Genomic DNA, 22,019 nt, shown 5'->3' on the forward strand with positions numbered 1-22,019 from the left:
GAACCAACCTTCCTCCGAGATCCAAGTTAGCCACACCAGGGCTGGTATAAGTCAGGAAGTAATTTCCTTCCTGCTTGTCTCCTGAGTGATGGCTGTGGTCAGTGGTGGACCAGACTTCCCGTTGTCTGATCTCAAAGGAGCTCCTCAGCTTTGTAACAGCACGTTAGTTAGTAAACAGCTTCACTGTGCCTCTTTGTGTTTATCATGTGGGATTATATTTTCTGTATGAAAGATCAGTAAAGACTTGGGTGGATTCCCCATTTTTTTGTCAACGTGGAGAATTAATTCTCACAGTTAGTCAAAGGTGCTGGATTGATTTCCATTCTGGCCATTTCCCTGTTCCTTCTCAATTTGGGCACTCTGTTTTGAGTTCAGAAATTCATTTTTAAGTGTCAGGAACATGACCTGATGGTCACAGTGCCATGCTACTGATGCCAGCTTGATCAGGGGATGAGCTAACTGGTTGTAAGCCAAGTGTTATCTTTGAGACAATGGCTTGATGTCTATGAGGGAAAAACAAAATTCTACATGATTCCTGGGAAGTTATATTTTATAGAAAGTGTCCAACATTATTCATTATGTCTTTGGTTTCTTTTTTGATTTTTGTTTTTTTATTGATTGATTGATTTTTTGGTGTGGTTGCCTCCAATAGAAGAATCAGATAAGATTTGAATGGAGCATGCATATGTTTCCTGTTTGAAGTCTCTTCACATAACCAAAATCAACCAAAATCTCCTCTCACCACTAGCTGGAGAAACCTTCTTGCCATGTGACAAAAGCAGGCAGGGGTTTGGTGCAGTTGACAGAGTGTCCCAAGCATGCATTTGCTCATCCCATTGACAGCAGCTGCATGAGATGGCATGGCAGGGATCCATGTGATCACCCCAGCGTGGCTTTCCTAGCCCCTCTTCATAGGGAAGCTTCATCCCTCTTTTCCCTTCCCCTCCTTAGTCAGGGGCTGGACAAGGTGGTCAGTGTCCCCCGCAACCCAGGGGCTGGTTGGGCCATTGGCAGGACCTCAAGGTAGGATCCAGGGGTCCCCTAGTTAGCATGCAGTCTGATCAGAAAAGGTGGTAAGTGCTCTCCTGGCATGGGTCAGCTAGCTCACTTCCCTGTGCCTGCCCTGGTCACATCACCAGGTCAAGTCAAGGAAGCCAATCACATGATATCTAGATGCTGGGAAACGGCCGGGTCTACTGTGGGCAGCAGGGAAGGAGTGATCAGGAGCATGCCTGACTGCTGCAGAGACATCTGTCATGTGTAGAAGGAAGGTGGCAGACGTGAAACTCTCCTAAGAGAAAAAGGGACTTTCTCCCCTAAAATAGGCTGAACAGTGGCCCTGGCCAGGTTTGAGAGACAATTCTGGTGGCTAATTAAAATTTCACTTCCTTCATAAACCCTTCGTGCCAACTAGGCTAAGGCATAATCCAGGCTCCACTTCCCACCCCTCCCCGCCAAACAAAGCAGGTTCCTGCCAACGACAGGGTGTGGCTGTTGGTGTTCTTCGCTGCCCACAGTTGAAACAGGCACATTTAAGACTGCCGTCCGCAGCTTTCCTTTTTCTGATGGATTGATTGGAAATGTTTGGGTGCAGAAATTATCACATTTCATATGTTTGCATTCCCTGACACCATCAAGCAAGTGTAAGAGAGGACCCCAGGAATGGATTGGATACTCATGCATCAGGCTTTATTAAATGTCCTTGCTATTCTGAGCTCTCAGAAAATTAAATACTTTGGGCCGGGTGCGATGGCTCACGCCTGTATTCCCAGCACTTTGGGAAGCTGAGGCAGGCGGATCACCTGGGGTCAGAAGCTCAAGACCAGCCTGGCCAACATGGTAAAACCCCATCTTTGCTGAAAATACAAAAATGAGTTGAGCATGGTGGCACGTGCCCGTAATCGCAGCTATTCAGGAGGCTGAGGCAGGCGAATCACTTCAACCTAGGAGGCAGAGGTTGCAGTGAGCCGAGATCATGCCATTGCACTCCAGCCTGGGCAACAGAGTAAGACTCTGTCTCAAAAAGAAAAAAAAAAAGAAAAATTAAATACCTCATAAATAATCGGGGCCCTGATTGTCAATGTCCTTTCCAGGTCCTAGGAAGACCTTGATGTGCACAAACACGGGGAGCAGCTTTGTTGCCGAGGGTCCACCCCAGCTACCATGCCAGGCAGGGTCCCAGGCTCCCGAGCCCCAGCCACACTCCAAGCCACAGTGTTTGGGCCTCTGTGAGCATCTGGCACAGAGAGAAATATCTATCAGAATCAACTTTTATTTCTGTTTTTAATAAGTAGTGCCGAGTATATCAAACTATATGTGCAGAATGATCCAATGTTATTATACAACACATAAAGACATGTGTATGTTATATTACAGTTCTATACATATTCTTCTCCAGAATGATTCTTGTAAAACTTGGCACTCCCTTGCTCGAAACCTTCCCTGGTTTCCCATCTTAGACTAGATTCCAGCATCCCTGCCCCGGCCCAAGGCCTCCAGGCTCAGGCCTAGGTGGCTGACGGGACACCATTGCCCACCTGCTCCATCGCAGGCCTCCTTGCTGTTCCTCACACTCCCCGCTCAGAACCTTTGCCCTTGCTGTGCCCTCCACCTGAGGCGTTTCTCCCGAGGATCCTCATGCCCATGCTCATTTGGGTCCTTGCACCAATGTCACCCTCTCCAGGAGCTTCCCCTCACAGCAGCCCCGGCCCATACCACAGCCCCTGGCATGGTATAGTTATCTCGTGGCTGGATATCAACTCCCTGGGGAACCCTAAAGGCAATGAGGCAGCTACGATGTGCTCATTTTGTACACAGGGAAACTGAGGCACAAAGTGGTTAAGCCATTTGTCCAGGGTCACATGGGAGTGCAAGAATCCAAACCCCAGCCTCTGACCCAGAGTCTCTGCTCTTAATCGCTACCCTGTGCTGCTTGTGTCGTGGACTGAGTGAAGGTGTGAACAGGCTATTTCATCCAGAACAAAGCATACACAGGACACAGAGCCATCATGTCACCCAACTTTGTTGTACAGCTTCTAAAGCATGTGACTGTAAAATGTGTAACCACATTTTACAGAAATGCACCGAGGGAGGCAGAAAAGGAAATACACCAAACTGTTTTAGTGGTCATCTCTAGATAGTGGGATTTTCTGATGGTGTGTATTTTCCTCACTACACCTATCTGTATTTTCCAATTTTCTACCTGGGCCAATATTAGAATGATGAAGCGAAAGTGGTCCCTTTTTCCAAAAACATCCTGATGAGGGTACCAGCAGCCACGAATCCACGAGCTCAGGGCAGGGGAGGACAGGTACAGGGGTGGACGACCCTTATTCCTGAGCCTAACGGAGGTCTTCCTGCTCTCCTCGTCCAGGACATCATCGAGGGGGGCAGCCTGCGCGTCCCGCTCCAGGAACTACACCAGATGATCCTGACTCCCATCAAGGCCTACGGCTCCCCGAGCACCACGCCCGAGGCTCGTCCCCGGGAGCCCCAGGCCCCGCGCCAGCCCTCACTGATGGGCCCCGAGAGCCAGAGCCCCGACTGCAAAGATGGGGCCACAGCCACTGGCGCCACGGCCACCCCCTCGGCCGGGGCCAGTGGGGGGCTCCAGCCGCACCAGCTGAGCAGCTGCGATGGGGAGCTGGCCGTCGCCCCCCTGCCGGAGGGGGACCTCCCCGGGCAGTTCACACGCGTCATGGGGAAAGGTAGAGCCCGATGTGCCCATTTCTTTTTTCTTCTCGGATCCCACTAACCAGAGCGACAGGCTCCTGGGGGCTTCCCCTGGGTGCTGGATAAATTCCCTGTCCAAGTAGACATCATTAGCTCCATCTTACAGATAGGGAACGTGCAGCTCAGGGAGGTTAAGCCTTTTGTGACCCCCGGAGACCTACTCCTTAATCCGGGCTCCTTTCTCTCCCAACTCCCTCAGACCAGGGGATGCCAGCCCTTTTATGACAGTGCTCATTGGGCCAGTGGACCCTTGTGGGAGGAAGGTGGGAAGAACTCCGAAAAAGATGATTTTGGGAACAAACCATTCACTCAGCATCTCACCCTCTCCCCAAAGCAAAAGTGGCAGAAAATGAGTGACAAACTGAAGGGGCACAGACGCCTTTAGCCAGAGCCCAAAGATCTCCCTGTGCAGAAAGATGCCAGCCTTAGCAGTTGCCTGTCTCCTCACCACTGAAAGTGTTCTCTGATGTGGCCAGGGTTTGGAAGATTCCCAGCATGGAACTGTTTTGTTCTCATTCTCCCGTGTCTGCGTTTATATTCTCTCTTCACGGCTGGCCTGCCGTGCGAAATGCTCTAGTACGAATAGCTGGCATTTATTTAACTTTTCCTCTGTAGCAGACACATGCTTTACCTATAGAGCTTACTTAATCCCCAAGTTATCCCATTTTACAGAGGAGGAAACTGAGGCACACAGGCTAATTAGCCCACCTGAGCTTACACAGCTGATGGCAGGGCTGGAATTTGAACCCTGCAGTCTCTCCATCATGCACATAGTTACCACTGTGCCTTCTTATCAGCTCAAGATAGAACAAGGTAGAGTTTCATCTGATGGTTCTTTCTGCTCTTAGGTGACAAAATCCAAACCTAAAGAGTCATGTGTCATCTAGTGTCTCCTTGTTACCTCCAGAGCCCTTACCACCTCCATTCTATACTCTTTATATCTTTGAGTTCTATGTCTTTGAGTTCTCAAAGATATAGACTTTATATCTTTGAGACTTTATATCTTTGAGTTCTCAAAAGTTCGCATATTTTCTTGGCTTCTGAGCCTTTGTACACATCTCCCCTCTGCCTAGAACCTAGGCCCCTACTAGTTTATACAAAGCCTTCATCCTTCATGTGAAGTACAAGATGGTGCCCTGTCTGAGTGGACACGGCACCGCTAGCACTCACCTTGGCATGCACTTGTGTAGTGCACAGCCTGCACATCCACATGGGACAGCCTTGCCTATAACACTCTTTTCCTCACCCCATTCCCTTCACCTGGGTCATGCCTCCTTCTCCAGGTCTTAGCCAAGTCCTCACATGCTCCAGGAAGCCTGCTGATCCACTGGGCTGGGTGAGGTACCCCCTCTCACCTGCCTCACGTCCCCCTTTACTTTCCTTGTCTTAGCCCAGTTCACACTAGACTGTAATTGCCTGTTTGCTTGACTGTATCTTCATTAGTCTGCAGCACAGTCAGACCACTTTTAATAGCTACTCAATACCTTGCTTGTAGCACAGTGCTTACAGTAGATGCCTCATAAGTAGGTGGTGCAAAACTTGAGCGATGACACCAGTATCTAAAGTTAGGCCTTCCCACAGACCATCCAAGCATACATGCTGGGTACGCGCCTGTCGGGGAGGGTAGAATCCACAGCGTGGTCCTTTGGGTAAGAGTGCCCCTTTCTACCTGGGCTACCCTCTGCCTTTTCTGGGGCAGACCCTTATTTCCATATCCTCGAAAATATCCACCATTAGAATAATTTATGCTTGATCTGGTGTCTTACAAGACATCTTGATTATTTTCTAACATGTGGTAATGCCAGCACTTTTCTTTGGAAGGGGAAAACAATTTTTTCTCTGTTATTGTCCAATATTTCAGACCATTTTAAAAAACCAGTTTGCAGTAAGAGCAACTCCCACCCTTCCACCACCCACCTTAAGGCATGTCCTAAAAAAAGACTTAAATTCATAGTAATCTGGTGGAAGAGATGACTCACAGCTTCCCTTGGAGCTTGATGGCCAGGGTGGGCCCTCACTCTCCCCCACCCACCCCTTAGCCGTGTTGGATTAGAACAGATTTCCCCATGGGTGAAGACACAGCTCCGCCAAGCCCAAGTGGAGCAGCTACTGAACACGCGGTACATTGCCCCACTTCTTAAGAGACCCACACTGCTATGGCACTGCTTCTTTATATTTTAACTACTTTAAAGGAAACTGTAACCCCAGTTCACACTCAGCATACACAATTCAAATTAACAAAATGGTGGAAAGTGGAAAACCACCCTTCCCCCACCCCAAACCCTGCCATCCTCATTCCCAGGGAGAGTCACTGTTAAGTTTTGGGATATCCTTTCAGAAACTTCATCATCATACATAAGCACATGAATATTCACTTTTACACACACGCAGACCTTATTTACATTATTTTCTGCAGGCTGATGGGTTTTTTAAAAATACAATAGCCGGGCACGGTGGCTCATGCCTGTAATCCTGGCACTTTGGGAGGCTGAAGTGAATCACTTGAGCCCAGGAGTTCAAGATCAGCCTGGGCAACATAGTGAGACCCTGTCTCTCAAAAACAAACAAAAAAAAAAGAATAAAATTTTAAAAATACATATACTTACAATATTTCTGTCAATACAAATAGCACCATCTCAAAGTTTTTTTAAAGGTGGCATACTATTCTACTGTATGCATAAACCATAATGTATTTAACAAAGTCCCAATTAATAGGCAGTGAGGTGGTTTACAAGGTTTTGTTATGACAAACAATGTTATACTAAAAGTCTACATGCAAAGGCAAGAAATAAATGGGATTGTGTAACCAAACGGCCATGCTGGGTTAGGGACAGGGAGGAATGAAGTATGATGCCAGGTTTCAAGCTTGGTCTCCTTGAGTGTCAGGCATTTTTTACTCTCTGGTTGACTCCTTTTGTCCACCCATCTCCACCATGGCCCTGTAAACACGACTAAGAAAGTCGGGGAATCGTCACCTCTATGATGAGACCAGAATGGGCCACAGTAACGTAGCGGTGAGAAAGCCAGTGCATGTGTGTACTCTACCCTCAGACTAACTCTGCTCCATCCTCATTAGCACTGACTTGAGTGTGTAGGTGAGCCTGCGCCTATGTGTGCATAAATGTGCATATCACTCTGAGAAAGCAACCCTCTGAGGAGTGAGTAGCAGGCCTCCTGCGCATGTGAACACCCACACACCTCCCCGTCTCCAGGAGGTGCCAGCTCGTTCCTCCAAACACAAACGCCACTGCCTCTGCACCTGGCGAGGGGTGCGCGCTCATTCATAAAATCACGGAGGCTGCTCTCTCTGACAGTGTCAGGGTCTTGGATGCTTTTGAAGCCCCTCACACAGAGCCACTTTCAAAGACGGAGCTCAGGACGCCACTATTCACTGCTGTGTTCTTCCTCTCATGAAGTGTCTTATTGCAGAAGGCTTCACATAGAATGGCACGACTGGCATTAACCCAAGGGGCTTCTCAAGGCAAGGGCTCCCACGGTGTCTGAGCCTTTGACTTCTGTGGAATGAGGAGCCTCTTGGCCTTTTTTGTGAGCCTTACATAAAGCTGCAGACACACATACCTCTCAGAATGTTGGTCCTGAAGGGAAATGAGAGTCAGGTCCCAGAGATTAGAAAGGGGTGCATTTTTCTAATTCATCTTTTCTTTTTAATTACAGTGTGCACACAGCTCTTGGTCTCCAGACCCGATGAGGAAAACATAAGTTCTTATTTACAGCTCATAGACAAGTGTCTAATTCATGAGGTGAGTAGTGACAGGTTTTACAAAACCAATTTTTTGTTTTTATTGCTTAGAAAAGGTTCTCAGAGTTTCTGTGATGTGATCATTTTAGTCTCCAACAACTTGTTTTTGAGTGGTGGACAGTTATTAATAATAGGTTGGGCAGAACTAGGCTATGACAGCCTCAAACCCAAACACAGCTTGAACATTACTTTGGTGTCCAAAAATTTGCCCAGACCAAGTGCTCTGATGTGCAGCGAACGCCTGAGACGACTTCTGGCTGGGGAAGCAGCCCCGGGTGGCCAAGCCTCGCAGGATAACACACGAGCCCTGCTGCTTAGCCCTGGGCGTTTTCAAGTCTTTTAAAAATCTTGTGTTGAACTCTTGGCTTTTAGCTCAGGGAACTGGAGAGAGGAAGGGAGAAAGAGAGCCCATAAAAGAAATAACGAGTGTGTGTGTGTGTGTGTGTGCGCGCGCGCGCTTGCGATTGTTATAGGAATCATATTTGCTATCTATCCTTTTGGAGGAGGCCTGAGGCGGGCTGCAGGTGTGCCTACCGGACTCTCAGGCATAGTCTTCATATACAGAGTGAGACAGACACTTGGGCATGGCGGGCTAGGCAGCCATCTGCACTGGTGGCTGTCCCTGAGGGGCATGTAGGGAGAGGGAGCTGCACCTCAGACCTAAAACTCCAGTGGCTTCTTGGGCACCCCTCCCTCCCCACAAAGAGCTACAGAGGCAAGGCCTAGACTAGAGAAAACTTGGGACCAGATAAACCTACGGTGGCGAAGTCTTTTTGTAGGATTTTAATGTGAGAATAAGATGGTAAAGGAGCTGGGGCAGTGGCTCACGCCCGTAATCCCCACACTTTGGGAGGCCAAGGTGGGAGGATCACTTGAGGCCAGGAGCTTGAGACCAGCCTAGACAACATATCAAGACCCTGTCACTGCAAAAAAAAAAAAAAAAAAAAAAAAAAAAAAAGCCAGGTGTGGTGGTACACACCTGTAATCCCAGCTACTCGGAAAGCCAGTGTGGGAGGATGGATGGTCTGAGCCCAGGTGGCCAAGGCTACAGTGAGCTATGATCCTATCACTGCATTCCAGCGAGAGCAACAGAGTGAGACTTGTCTCAGGGGAAAAAAAAAGATAATAAAGGCCCCAGGCCTCCTCACCTTTGCTGCATTGGCAGCCAGTACTCCAGGAGTCCAGAGGGCTCTGGTGAAGGGAGATGCCCAGCACAGCAGCCAGGCCCCTTCTCCACTTCCCTCTCACGTTCTCACCCTCCCAGCTGCCGCATGGGCCCTGGGCTATTGAAGGTCTCACTCAGTTCTCAGGGCCCTCATCTGCTACCCACACTTCACATACAAGGGTACAGTTGTCCTCTGGGATTCCATCCCAGCTCCCCCTTCCCCACTTCCCCAGACCCTCATTTTTGCAGCTTCTCCTCTTGGCCGTATGGATTCTTACGTGCCCAAGCGGCTCTGGCCAAAGCTGTCAGTGTGACGATGGTGACCAGCCGCCTAGGTTGGGGGCTCAGACATGCCATCCTCTGAAATGTTCAACTATACCAAAGTACTAGACTTTTCACTGAAAATAAAAATGTTTTTTCCCTCTTTAATGGCTTCCCTAGAGCACCCAGGCGCTGTCAAAAGCCTGTATTGAAGGCTTATCTGTGACTTTGTTTCAGGGACAAGGCCTTCTCCCCACAAGCCTTGAGTAATCCTTTTCTATTTCCAATCCTGACACTGGACTTGTTTTGGCCAGGAAAAAGTGACGAAGGAAGAGAAGGCAACACAGTGAAGAATGTTACAACTCGTTCATTCCATAGATACTTACTGAGCACCTAGTCCCTGTCCCGAACTAGGCAGGTCACAGTAGTGAGAGAAGGGGTGAGACAGAAAGAAACAGACCATCACAGCCATGATGAGAAGGCCTCTGATAAGGTCATCCCTGCGTTCCCCGGAGCACAGAGGAGCAGCAGCGGGCACCAAACCTGGAGCCAGAACAGGGCATTTCCATGGAGGAATCCTCTCCACACTCAAACCTGGAAGGCAAGCGAGAGTCCTGGTGGTAGAGGCTCGGTTCGTAAGGAGGCAGAAGAGAGTGATGTCTGCAGGGCTCCGTGTTTTGTTGGGAAGTAGGACATTTGTGGGTGGGTTGGGGCAGACAGCATGGGGAGGATTTCAGCCTCTGATAAAAGCAAACCGGAACTCTGCTTCCTCTCCCATGCCCGCTGTCAGCATTGATATTGGAGGACAAGGTACTGTCCACCTTGCCTCAAGACAGCTGAGCACCTGAGACAGAAATAATGAGTCCTCCAGCTGCCCGTGCCAAACAATCCACAGGCTTCCTAACTGTCCCTCGCCAGCCCTGAAACTTTGGCCTGACGCTTCTCGCTTTCCCGCCGTCCTGCGTGTCCTCCCTGGGTATCCTGGCTCTGGTTTTGTTTTTTCCCCTTTACCTCCGTGCAGCCCCAAGTGATCTCCTCTGATTGCCCAGAGGGGCCTCTCATGGCTGGAGGCCCCAGGCAGGAAGGAGCTGGTGAGGTGTCTGCTTGCTAAGTTCAAGTCAGGATGGAGGGGCCTGCGTGCTGCTTTGGAAGGGAAAATGTTGTTCAGGGCTTTTTATGATTTTAGTTTGAGAGAGAGGAAAAGCGTCTGAATAATTTTCCATAGCCTCTGGTTATTCTGTGTGGGCAGAACACGCCCTGCCTGTGAGGCCCCGTGGAGGCGCACAGCCTCCATCCTGGAAGAAGGTTCACCCGGGCGCAGAGAGACAGGACGCCCTTTCATAGCCCGGACATGCTGTTCCTTAGCTGGCTTGGAGCAGGGAAGGTATTAACTGGGCCAGGACACCTCCCTTCCTCCCCAGGACGGAGGGACTGAGTCCCCAGAGTCATGAAAGGAAGGAGAGGGAAGTTCTGAATTTTATTTCTGAGACCAGTCACTTTGACTCCTGAGTTATAATCCCAGGCCTCTGGGCACTTCACTGTGTCTTGAGGTGACTCTGGGAAGAATGGCTGTTGCCTCTTTATGAACCTTTTCATCCAGCCACATACACTGGGATACCATAGCCATCTTCCTCCAGACAGATGCATTGGTCTAGGCCTGAGAGGGCCAGAACTCTGGAGTGGTGACTAGGAGTGCCCGGGCAGTTGCTGGGCATGAAGCCTTCCCTTCCCCTCCAGGCCCCTCAGGAAGGTGCTCCCCAGCCCAGCCTGGGGCTGCAGTGAGATATTGGGCATCATAGCCAACGCCAATCCCCTGTAACTGAGCACTCCTCTGTACGTCAGGAACCAGTGTTCAGAAACTCCTGGAGCCAGCCACGACCCAGCACCACAGCCCCAACTGAGAACTGCCCCCCACTGTCATTCAGCACTGCTAAGGGGCTGGCTCCCATCTGCAGCTCTGAAGGAAAGGAACCCCACCACCCACTGAGGTGCTCAGGGAATGTGCTGCCCTCCCTGTAGAGGCACCAACATTCCCACCTTCTCGGGTGCTGTTTCCCACCAGGGAAGATGTCATGTCTATAATGGTGTCTTAGGAAGCACATCCATGAAATGAGCCCTTTACTCCTTTGTCACTTGGAAACTCAGGCCAGTTGTCCTTCAGGCTGGCTCCAGATCAGCTCAGTATCATAGTTGAGAGACCTTGAAGTCATTTGCTGTGTGCTGTTGTTGGAGTGCAAGGTCATATTGAATGTCTAATGTGATGAACAGCCGTCTACCACCACCAAACGGCCGGTCTGTGCAGTCCGAAACCAAACCCGTGTGACACCTGTGAGTGGCATCTATTGAACCATTATTAAGAGTGAGGCGCATTCCAGGTATTCTAAGTGTTTTTCATGTGTTATTTCATTCTCACAACATCCTTTTGAGAGAGAGATTATCCTCAGTTTCTAGGAGGCACTGAGTCTTGGGTAGAGGGGCGTGCATAAAGGCGTGCAGGGATTAGAGCCCTGCCCGTCTGCATCCAGAGCCTTCCTCTGGCCCACAACTCTCCTCCCCAGGTCACCCTGAGCAGCATACCCACGTATCCTCACACAACATGTGACTGAATAAGCCAGTCAGAAGCAGAAATGATCCCCTCTCGGTGTGAGTCCAGCGGAAACGCTTGCCTTTCGCCCGGTGTCAGAGGTCCTCATGTGTAGCAGGACACGCAGAGGGAGCATCACCAACCAATGAGCAGGGCTGTGGAGGAGAGCCATGCCCTCGCCTCCCAGCCTGCCTTGATGCGTATTCTTAGTGGCATCTGGCTAAGGTCACCCGGGAAGAAGGGGTTTGTAAGTCCTCAATGACGTTTCTGCCACATGATTAACATTCTTCTGCTTTTGTCCACAGAGCTCTCCTGGTATTTAGGTCCTTAAAGATTAAGCATCACTGGGGGACAATTAAGCTGTCATTTCTTTTTCTCCATTTAAGGAATCTGTTTCCTTTATGGGAACTAGTCATTTAGTCTGTTACTGAGTAATATTTTATGACTACTTAAAGGAATTCATGCCTTATTGACAAAACTACTTCGGAATCTTCTCTCCATCCTTGTTACTGCAAATCAATCAAATCACATGGATTTCCAACAGCACGTGTTCTAAGTTACAGTTCTAGGCACTTGGCAGGGGATTCATATGTGACGTGGTGTCCTCACCACCTAGAACACCCCATGTTCACGCTTTACCTGCAGCAGAATTATCAGGGCACTTGCTACAAACACAAACTCTCTAGACACCCCTTCAGACCTACTAAATCAGGCTCTGGGCATGTGGAAGGGAGCCCATATATCTGAATTTTGACTGTCTCCTTGGCTAATTCTAATATATCATGAATCTGAGAGTTCCTGCCTTGGAGACCCCTAACCCACATAAAGTCCTTTCCTGGTCTGTGGCAAGTACAAAGGCTAAACGCAAAAGGAAATATCACATAGATAAGAGTTTGTTACAGGGCAGTAGGCAAAACACACACACCAGTTTTACTAGAAAAGAGTTCTGAAGGTATCAGACCTACATATTTTCCTGAACTTGAGAGAAGGTTTAAGTCAGGACTGGCACGCTGAGATTTTTGTAAGGCAAGAGACCCATTAACTGGAGATTTCTCAACAAAGTCCTGAAACACAGAGAATATAGTCCATTCTCTGACACCCTGTAGACCACTCTAGGATGGCCACACACCATCAAGCAGATTGATTTTTGGAGTGGTTGAGAATTTTCATTGATTATGAAAATGCAGGGGGGCCTGCAAAACCCAGAGCATTCACCAATCAATTTTGCAATTCATTATTGGTTAATAGAGTCCGGAGTAGAGTCAGGAGGGAGGGGGAATGTGGGTATGGATCTACCAGAAATATAACCAAAAATACGGGTTATCAACAGTTTGATGCATGTACCTTACCAAGCACCTCCAATGTCAGATAACTTAAATTTTCAAAGTAGGCAGCTCCCAAATTAAACTGACTACTGTTTGGACCAGGTTAGAAACAGGTGAAGAAAAGGCAACTGCAGAGACTCCAATGTTTTCCCCTATTAATTGCATGTTTCTCCCTCTAATGGCAGGCTGTGTCACCCATTTAAAAGTCCTGTTTGTTTTTGCAGGCATTTACAGAGACACAGAAAAAAAGATTGTTGTCATGGAAACAGCAGGTGCAGAAGCTCTTTCGGTCTTTCCCTCGGAAAACCCTTCTAGACATATCAGGATATCGACAGCAAAGAAAGTATGTTGGGATTTCATTCTTTGTAATGCACGGTGGTTCCCCTGGCACCTTCTTGCCTACCTCGGTTCCTGGGGCAGGAATATGGCAGGGCACCATTCCTTGTTCATGAAGATGCCCTGTGGCGAGTTCCAAATTGCGTTACTTAAACAGGTGGGGCTGGGAAAAGGCTGTGAGAGCGAGCACTCCCAGGGGAAGAGCTGAATGTGAGCTTTTGTATCTCCGTTTGCATTGTTAAAATGATGGTAATAGTCCGGATGGGTATCAGAGGGGAGAGTGGGTATGATTTAACAAATGCAGGCAAAACACAGGATGGCTTACCCACAAAAGGGGATCTGAAAGGATAAAATGGGTTGCTCTATCAGCACCTTAAGTGGTAATTTTTTCCCCCTTCTAGCTGTAGACAAGCTAATTATAGTTGGTGGCAGGGTGAAGAGCCCAGGGCTAGTCTATTTTGGTCTGCAGTCTCACAGTGGAGCAGTACAATTCTTGATTTTTTCATAGTACTTCAGCTTCTTGCACGCAGTTAAAAATAAGCCTGGTTGTACTTTAGAACCCATTACCTTAATATAGTTTTAAACTGAGGAATCCAAATGCATCTTAAAGATGAACTACAGGGACAATTTGTGGGAGAAATTAAGGGTAGAGGAAGGGTTAAGCCTTAAACAATGATAGGGAATTGTTGGGACATAAGGGAATGAGAATGTAAACATCCTAAAAAATTAACATTCTATTTTACACTTTTAAAACATGAGCAGATAATGTCTTCACTTGCACCTGAAAGGTTCTGAATGCGTTTCATTTCTCGGTGCATGTATAGAAGCTCTTTGCCCATGGTGTTAAAATTTGGGGCATTTATTTGCATAAGTGTGGTGCCTTAAAACATCACTGTTTTGTATTTAAGGGAGATGAGGCCAGTTGGAGTTTGTGAAAAGACTTCATGAAAGATTAATTTTAAAATTGAAGTGTGATCACATTCCAGCATATATAACGCTTATTTATTAAATAAACATTTATTCAGCACTTACATATGCCAAGTGGTATCCAAGCACTTTAAGAATATTAATACAATTAATCTTTGTGACAACCATGTGAGGTAGAGCTGCTGTTGTTGACCCCAGTTTACAGACAAGTTCGTAGGCAGCAGCATCGGGGATTTGAACCAGGCAGGCTGGCACCAGCTCCAGCTCCATGCTCTTAACCCTGTGGAAGCCAGACAACTCTCATGGTCTCAGGCTGATGAGTGGAAAAGATGGTTCAGGCAAAGCGACACTTCAGGACCAGTTCCCTGGCCCCAAGCTCTCTGGGGTTGCCAACCCTCATGGGTTGGACTAGACTATCTCTGCCCTGAGGATTCCCAATGGCCCAGATGAAAGGCAAGGTCTGCTTCCTCGGCCTTCTGCCCTGGGGACTACCCCTATCCCAAGTGGCTTTTCTCTAAGAGCAGCACTACTTTTCCCAGGTGAAAAGGTTCCAGACTCCTCTTGCAACACCAGGCCTTTGGGAGACAAGTTCCAAGAGGAAGAAGGCATTTGGAGGTTGGAGATGAAGATGGGGCTTTTAAGCTCTTTGCTGCTCCTCCAACAGGCCCACCCTGGCCTCTGTCAGCCCTGTGTTGTCATTGGTCCACATCTGAGAGCCTTCTGGAGGTGGAGCAGGGGGCATGAACCTTGACCTCTCCAGGGTGTTAGTAACACTTGGATTGGGCTAACCCAAGGTTGGCCAGGTTGGAGTCCTAATGGACATCTTTTTATTGATTAGATAAGAATGAATCGCTTGTGGATATTCAATTGGAATTGGAATTCAATTCAAAATGCTGGAAGATGTTTTATACTCATAAGTATTTCCTCTGGGATCTTTTTGTGCTATTAATTTGCTTTGAAGACCTCTTTCTCCAATAATACAAAGTTTACTGCAACCCAGCCCCTGCTTGGATTATCACAAATCCCAAATTAATTGATTCTTATTAATGTTACTTTATCAAAGACTTTTCATGCATTTCAACATTTCAATGTAATGAAACCAGATTTAGAAATGTAAGGCAAGAGAATGAGAAAGGAAAACTTGCTTTTGTCACTTTGTTCTCTCCCCAGAAAGCATCAATGATTTCATTAAACCTAGCAATCTTAAGTAATCCAAGCATTCACTCTGGTTGCCAGCAGTGGCAACCCTCTGCAAAGCTGGCTTTGTAACAACCCTCGAGGGGTCCTATCATCAGGAGAAAGATGGCCTAGCCAATCTAGGAAAGCGTGAGAGTAGGACATGATGGGTCCTACCCTCTCGCTTTACTCCCCTCCCCTATACAGCCGAGTCCTAAGAGTCCCTGGATCCCTCCTTTCTCCAGTGACTAAGTATCCCATAACAGAGTCCTCTGCCCAGATTGTATTGCTTAAGAATACAGTCTTGCCTTCCTGGAAGCACGTATCATTTTAGCATCACTCATTGACTCTGTATTTTGCATATGAAATAACTTTTAAAATCCAACCAAAAAGGAAAGTGAGAAAATGCTATCCACACTAAATAAGGAAAAATCATAGCAGAATACTGAATCATCTACCAGGTGGCCAAAATTCCGACTCCAGAACTCAAAGGACTAGTTTTCATCGTTAAAAACAAACAAACAAACAAAAAAAAAACACTCGGCCCTTGTCTCTACCTCACATAGTCAGATTGTCCTTCCACCAAAGGAGGTCTCTCATCATGTGAAATTTATTCTACCCCTCCTGGCCCTGAGTTCTTCTTTCAAACCAAAAGTCTTAAGCCTTAGTAAAATAAAACGAAATTTTAAAAGGGAAAATAGGAGAAAAAAGGAAGAAAGGCCAAGATAAAGATACCAAGAACCCGTGAGTGTCTTCCTCACCACCTTTAGAAGAACTTCTGACCAGAATCTAGAACTCTTTCCATGGCCACCAAAGCCTGGAAGTAGAAAGGCACAAGCCCAGAATTCTCCCTCCTGCCCCTTCTCCCCCTAGGAAATTTAGGAATTCTGGGGAGAAGAGAAACTTATTTTCTGAGATCTGCACTGCTGGCTCAGATGCCCCTCCCCCTACACACAGGCACAGCTCTGCTTCTCAGGAAATGACTGTTCGCAGGCCCCTATCACCCTCAACTGCTTAAACTACGTCAGCCCAGCTTCCCGGAGTCTCCCCACAGGCTTGGTACAAACCTCCCCTGTGTTGCTGGAAAAGCAGATCTCTTCCATCTCGTGGCCACTGGAGGTAATGCATTTCGACTTCATCCGTGAATGACTAAAGCTGACTCTTCTTGGAAAGAATGTGCTGGTTCCTGAAACCGTGCCGGCTGCTGTGTAACCTCCCAGACCTGAGGCGTGTCGGAGAGGATGCATTCTTCAGTGCTGAGGTCAACCAACCCAACGGGAGCGCCGGCATCTGCATGTGATGCTAGGGGCTCTGGCAGCCTCCCTGCGCGGACCCAGGAGAAGCATGGACCTGCCCTGGCCTTGATGCGGCCCACTCTGCAGGGAGGGCCTGTGGAGTGAAGGCAGTTTGTGTCCTAGGTCCAGAACATTCGCAAACATCATCTCCGACCTTATATCCCTCGCCCCACAGGTGGCATCGGCTCTCCCATTCGAGGATGCATCATGATGGTAGAGACTCATTGGTTCCTTCATTTAACTGCATTCCCTGTGCAGAAACTGATTCAGGCACCGGACATGCAGGATGGATGAGGACAGACATGGAGCTTACATCCTGGTGGGCCTCACAGGCTTCTCCAAGTCTGCCACACAGGCTGAGGAGAAACAATGATAGGATTAAAGAAGGGAGCACTGGGACAGGAGTCAGACCCAGTTCTGACCCTGGCTCTGCTGTTTTCTTGCTATGTGGCCTCTCGAGAGCATGTGAGTGTTCAAGACCTGTGTCCTCATCTGCAGCAGGATGGGTTGGAGAAGATGCGGCGGGGAGGCGGAAGAAGGCAGAGTGCTGGTGAACCTGCTGGGCCTGCGTGCCAGTGCTGCCCCCTGTTGGCTGTGTGGCCTGTGCACAAGGATTACACACAGTTTTACTTCTCCAGCTAGAAAGGAGAGAGCACCTACTTCACAGGGTTGTTGCAAGGATCGAAAAATAATGTCGAAGTCCCAGGAAGTTGCATGTGATACAGCCTCTCAGATGTTAGCTGCTGTTTTAATTATAGTTGTTCGCTGGCACAGAGCTCCCTGTAGGCCTTACAACTGTCAAAGTATGAGCTAGAGGCGGGGAGCGGTGGGCTCATGTCTGTAATCCCAGCACTTTCAGAGGCCAAGGCAGGAGGATCATTTGAGCTCAGGAGTTCCAGACCAACCTGGGCAACATGGTAGACCCTGTCTCCAACAAAAATATAAAAATCTGTAGTCCCAGCTACTCAAGAGGCTGAGTTGGGAGGATCGCTTGAGCCTGAAAAGTTGAGACCAGCCTGGGCAACGTAGTGAGACTTCATCTCTACAAAAAAAAAAAAAAAAAAAAAAATCATCTGGGCATGGTGGCACATGCCTGTAGTCCCAGCTACTCCAGAGGCTGAGATAGGAGGATCACCTGAGCCCAGGAGGTCAAGGCTGCAGTGAGCCAAGATCTCACTGCTGCACTCCAGCCTGGGTGACAGAGTGAGACCCTGCCTCCAAAAAAAAAAAAAGTGAAGAGACCCGCCAAGGCAACATCCCACAGGAAGCCTGTGGCTTGAAAAGGGCTGAATAATAACTGATCGTCTCTTCCTTCTCTCTTGGCTCTCAGTCGAGGCTTTGGGCAGTCCAACTCCCTCCCGACGGCTGGCTCTATGGGCAGTGGCATGGGCAGACGGAACCCGCGCCAGTACCAGATCCCCTCTCGGAACGTCCCTTCTGCCCGCCTGGGCCTCTTGGGCACCAGTGGATTCGTCAGCTCCAACCAGCGCAACACCACAGCTGCCCCCACCATCATGAAACAAGGAAGACAGGTTTGTTCTGCTCCAAGGAGGGAGGAGGATAGCCAAGCCAAGGCCTGAGGCTGCAGATGTCCCCCCAGGTGACCCCAGGGTGGGGAGAGAGGCCAAGGGGGACTATGCTGGGAGCAGTTGCCACCATTCCTCAGAGGTAACAGCATTGTTTGCGTTGTTCTCTAGGAGACAAAGCAACCCCATAGCTGTGCTTAGGATGCCCAGAGGACCACTTTAACCTTGGGGACCCTGCACAAGAGGACCTTTGGAAAGAAATGCAAGACCTATTTCTTCCTTGCCCCATGCTTAACCTTCTACCTCCCAAATCTGGGCTCCAGGAGAGCCTGGTACTTAGAGAACTTTCTTTCCCTTTTTATCCGTGGCAAAAAGCTCCCTTGTATTAGTCCCAGCTCTGGTGGAGCATCCACAGGACATAGTCTGAGAGAGTGTGCCGGCGGGGAGAGTTAACACATTCTCAGCCTGCCCAGAGGTTCTTGCTGTGCAATTTAGAGCTGACTTCTCTGGCCCGTCGCTCATACCCCTCTAGCCCCAGGCCTCACCCCCGCCTAGTGCCTTCTGCCTGCGTGCCCAGAGCTTCTCGAAGCTCTGTGGGTGGGGATTAGCATCGGAGGGACACAAGTAGGTCCAAGGTTCTGGGGTCTCAGGAGAAACTAAGGGATGACAGATCCACTTAAAAGCAGGAAAAGGGCTTCAGGCAAGATGGGCAGGATTCACTCCCCAGGGTACCAGAAAGCCCCGTCTTCTGACCATTGTCCCCAGCCCCCAGATCAGTTCAAGAAGACGTCACTGCTGGGACACACAAGCTAAGCTGTGCCAGCTCATTGCCAGCTGATAGGTTCTTTTCTCTCCCCCTCGCTTTGAAGTACATTGTAAGAATCTAAAAAAAAAAAAAAAAATCAAAATGAGAGCCCTGAAATAGTTTGTGCTCTTCATTGCATACATTTATAGAACTCTCCCATTTCCTAGAAGAGTGGCAGGGAAAAAGCAAAAGCAACAACTGGGATAAAAAGAGTTTTGCAGACAGGGAGAGAGGTGTCCAGATGAAGCTGAGGCTTACAGCAAGGCCAGCACTGAGGAGGTGAAGAGAAATTACAGTGAATGGAATCTAAACCCTCTGTAAATATGCAGATGCTAGCGCTGGCCTGCAAGCCCCTTTTCTAGAGTTCTCCTGGGATCTTTGCCTCCCAAATTCTTGCTGGCGGCTCTGCTGTCCACCCCAGAGGAGCTGAACTAACGAGTTCCCCTTTTGCTTTTCTCACTAGAACCTGTGGTTTGCCAACCCCGGGGGCAGCAATAGCATGCCAAGCCGCACCCACAGCTCAGTCCAGAGGACCCGCTCGCTGCCCGTGCACACTTCCCCACAGAACATGCTGATGTTCCAGCAGCCAGGTAGGGCTCGGCGCTTCACATCCCCTTGACACAGAGGGGAGGCCAAAATAGATGCCCCAGCAAACCCAGCCGGAAAGTGCTTAGCCTTGACTGTCACCGTGCATTCTTTGGAGCTTATAGAAGCCTTTCCTTTTTTAAACTGTGCCTTGCCAGCATGAATAGCGGCGGCTTGGCTGAGAGCCAGCACGTGGAGCCCCAGAGTTGGTTGCAATCTGATGGGGATATTTTTGATACTAGTCATATTTCTAGATTGATTAAACCAGAGATAGCACAAGAGGGCTTTGGTGGTGGGGAGGTGGGAGGGCTCCATGTGTAGTGTATGTGTGTGGAAAGAGAAAGTGTGAGTGAGACAGAGAAAGAGAAAACTGTTGATGCTGAGACCTTCCCCCTGGTTTGGGCTTTTCTTGCAAAGTGATGACTGTTGTACCAGCCATCTTTCCTTTACTTGGTTAAAGCGCAATTTAGCACACTTCAAGTCAATTTCAGCTTTCACCATGCTTCCTAAAACAGAGTGGTTGGAATTATGCACAGCTAATGAATACTTGAACCCTTTCTCTATGCAGGCAGTGATCTTGTAGACTTTGTAGACTCCAAGGTAATAACAAGCCACCCAGGCAATTATACTGCACCTATCTGGATGGACCCCCCCACCCAAGGCAGGCAAACCAGAGATGTGTTATACCTGTAGGAAAATGCCCTGGACAGTAGAAACGCTCTGGCCAATAAACTCCTATCTGTAGGAGTTTAAGGAAGGGAAGTGTCACTGTGGCCTGGAATAGGCAAGGAAGCTTCTTGGAATTGGAGCTGAGCTTCAGGGCACAGCAGAGGGTAGAGAGAGGGAAGGCAGAGTTACAGGCAGAAAGAGTGCAGGAGCAAGACCGCAAAGGTCCAGAATACCACAGCATGGCCCAGAAGCCATGGCTGGTTGAAGGGTCTGGCTGAGGTAGCAGAAAGTGGACCCAGGGAGCTGTAAAGGTTGTGGCCCATGGTGGGGGACTTTGAATCCAAAGCTGAGGAGCTTGGACTCTGGCCACTCTCCCTGGGGGGATTCCTCCATGTGGGGGATTCCGAGTAGAAGTCAGGCAGGAGGATGCAGGATGGAAGGGAGGTAGGCTGAAATTGGGAGGCCAGGGAGGAGGAGGACGCTGAAGGAGAGGACCCGCCGCTGGGAATGGCATGTCAGGGAGGGGAGCGACAGCCACCCAGTGCAGAAGCCTGCTCACATTGCTTCTTGACTTCCAAAACTCCTATTTGCTCACTTTTGTTTTATAAAGCTCCTTTTCTCCATTTCTATACATGTAGCTATTTTTCTTCCTGGGAAGAAACATGACAACATTTGGGGGTTGTGAAGGCTTTTTCCCGGGGTCCTTTCCTCCCATCCTCTGTTTTCACACAGAATTATGTAGAATCCATTCCCAATAAAAGAGATTCTGGACAAGATTTGAAAAGGTCCTGCACACAAGGAGATCTTTCACCTTGAATAGGTCTTTCACCCTGGCCTCAGTCTCACCAGCAGAGTGACCGCGGTCTTCAATTCTTTATACCTTCTCAAGGCCTTCTTGATTTTTTCTCTTCCTGCCACTTTTGCCAGTTCTCAGCCTTCCTCTTTGTTCATACTGAATCTTCCCTGAGCTTTCTCCATCTTAATTGGGAAGACTAGGTCCAGACAGTCCCCCTTCTAAGAGCTGGGTCATCCCGGAGCACTTTGGGTTTGTTGATAGAATCTTCCACCTATACCTTTGTTTCCGCTCCACTATTTCACAGCAGTGCCAAGTGGCTGGCTTGTGCTCAGGGCAACTATGAACCTAATATCATTTTCACTCTTCATACGAAGCCTCTTGTTCCTGTGGCTAAAGAATCAAATAATACAGAAGGGCCTGTAAGCAAAAGTGACTGTCTCTCTCCCCTCCCCTTCCCAGCCCACAGGCACAACCCCTTTAAGCAGATTGTAGTTACCTACAAGTCTCTAAATAATGTGCTTCACATACTGGACTTAAAACTCTGGAACCCTTTGAGTGTTCTTTTTAACCTCTCAAGTATTACAAACCCACTTCCAGCAAGGCCTTAAAGATCCTCACACAGCATTTTTAATAACAGCGAAAGCACAGGGAAAAGCCCGCTCTAAATTTCCTGATTGCAAATAAACCATTGAGCGCTGGACAGGAGCCACTCCTAGGGCCTGCCCAGCACGCTCAGCACCATGCTGGGTGGCTCTTCCAGGACATGCATAAAGGGCACGACAGGGCAGGGCCTGGCCAGGACCCAGGATCCCTCGCTGAAGGGGAAGGAGGCTGCAGAAGGTCCCTGCTTAAGGGCACAGGGTTGCGGTTCCCCAGCCCTTGCCAATCAAATGCTGGTTGTCAAGGCCACGGGTCACTGTAGTGACTTTTCCTTCCCCCCAAGGAGGCAGCCTCCTACCCAGGGACAACACTTCTGACCTCCAAGCAGGTCCAAACGAAGGCTCATCCTAGAGTCAGGGTCCTCATCCTGGATTCAGAGCCTCTTCTGCAGATGGGTCTTTCCACACGAAGCAGTGC

General features: G+C 48.8%; 1 protein-coding gene across 6 annotated transcripts in view; it reads left to right on the forward strand.

The window, feature by feature from the left end:
• Window positions 1–22,019, forward strand: part of SAMD4A (sterile alpha motif domain containing 4A) — a 235,685-nt gene that overhangs the window by 199,656 nt on the left and 14,010 nt on the right. For all 6 annotated transcript variants that reach the window (XM_017873663.1, XM_017873665.1, XM_017873664.1 and 3 more), the window contains 5 exons: window positions 3,374–3,707; window positions 7,408–7,493; window positions 13,052–13,170; window positions 17,892–18,093; window positions 19,356–19,482. In XM_017873663.1, the coding sequence (XP_017729152.1) occupies window positions 3,374–3,707; window positions 7,408–7,493; window positions 13,052–13,170; window positions 17,892–18,093; window positions 19,356–19,482 (868 nt within the window). The remainder of the gene's footprint in view (window positions 1–3,373; window positions 3,708–7,407; window positions 7,494–13,051; window positions 13,171–17,891; window positions 18,094–19,355; window positions 19,483–22,019) is intronic.

This window comes from Rhinopithecus bieti, unplaced genomic scaffold, assembly GCF_001698545.2.
Source record: "Rhinopithecus bieti isolate Rb0 unplaced genomic scaffold, ASM169854v2 scaffold_7985, whole genome shotgun sequence".
Taxonomy (NCBI): domain Eukaryota; kingdom Metazoa; phylum Chordata; class Mammalia; order Primates; family Cercopithecidae; genus Rhinopithecus; species Rhinopithecus bieti.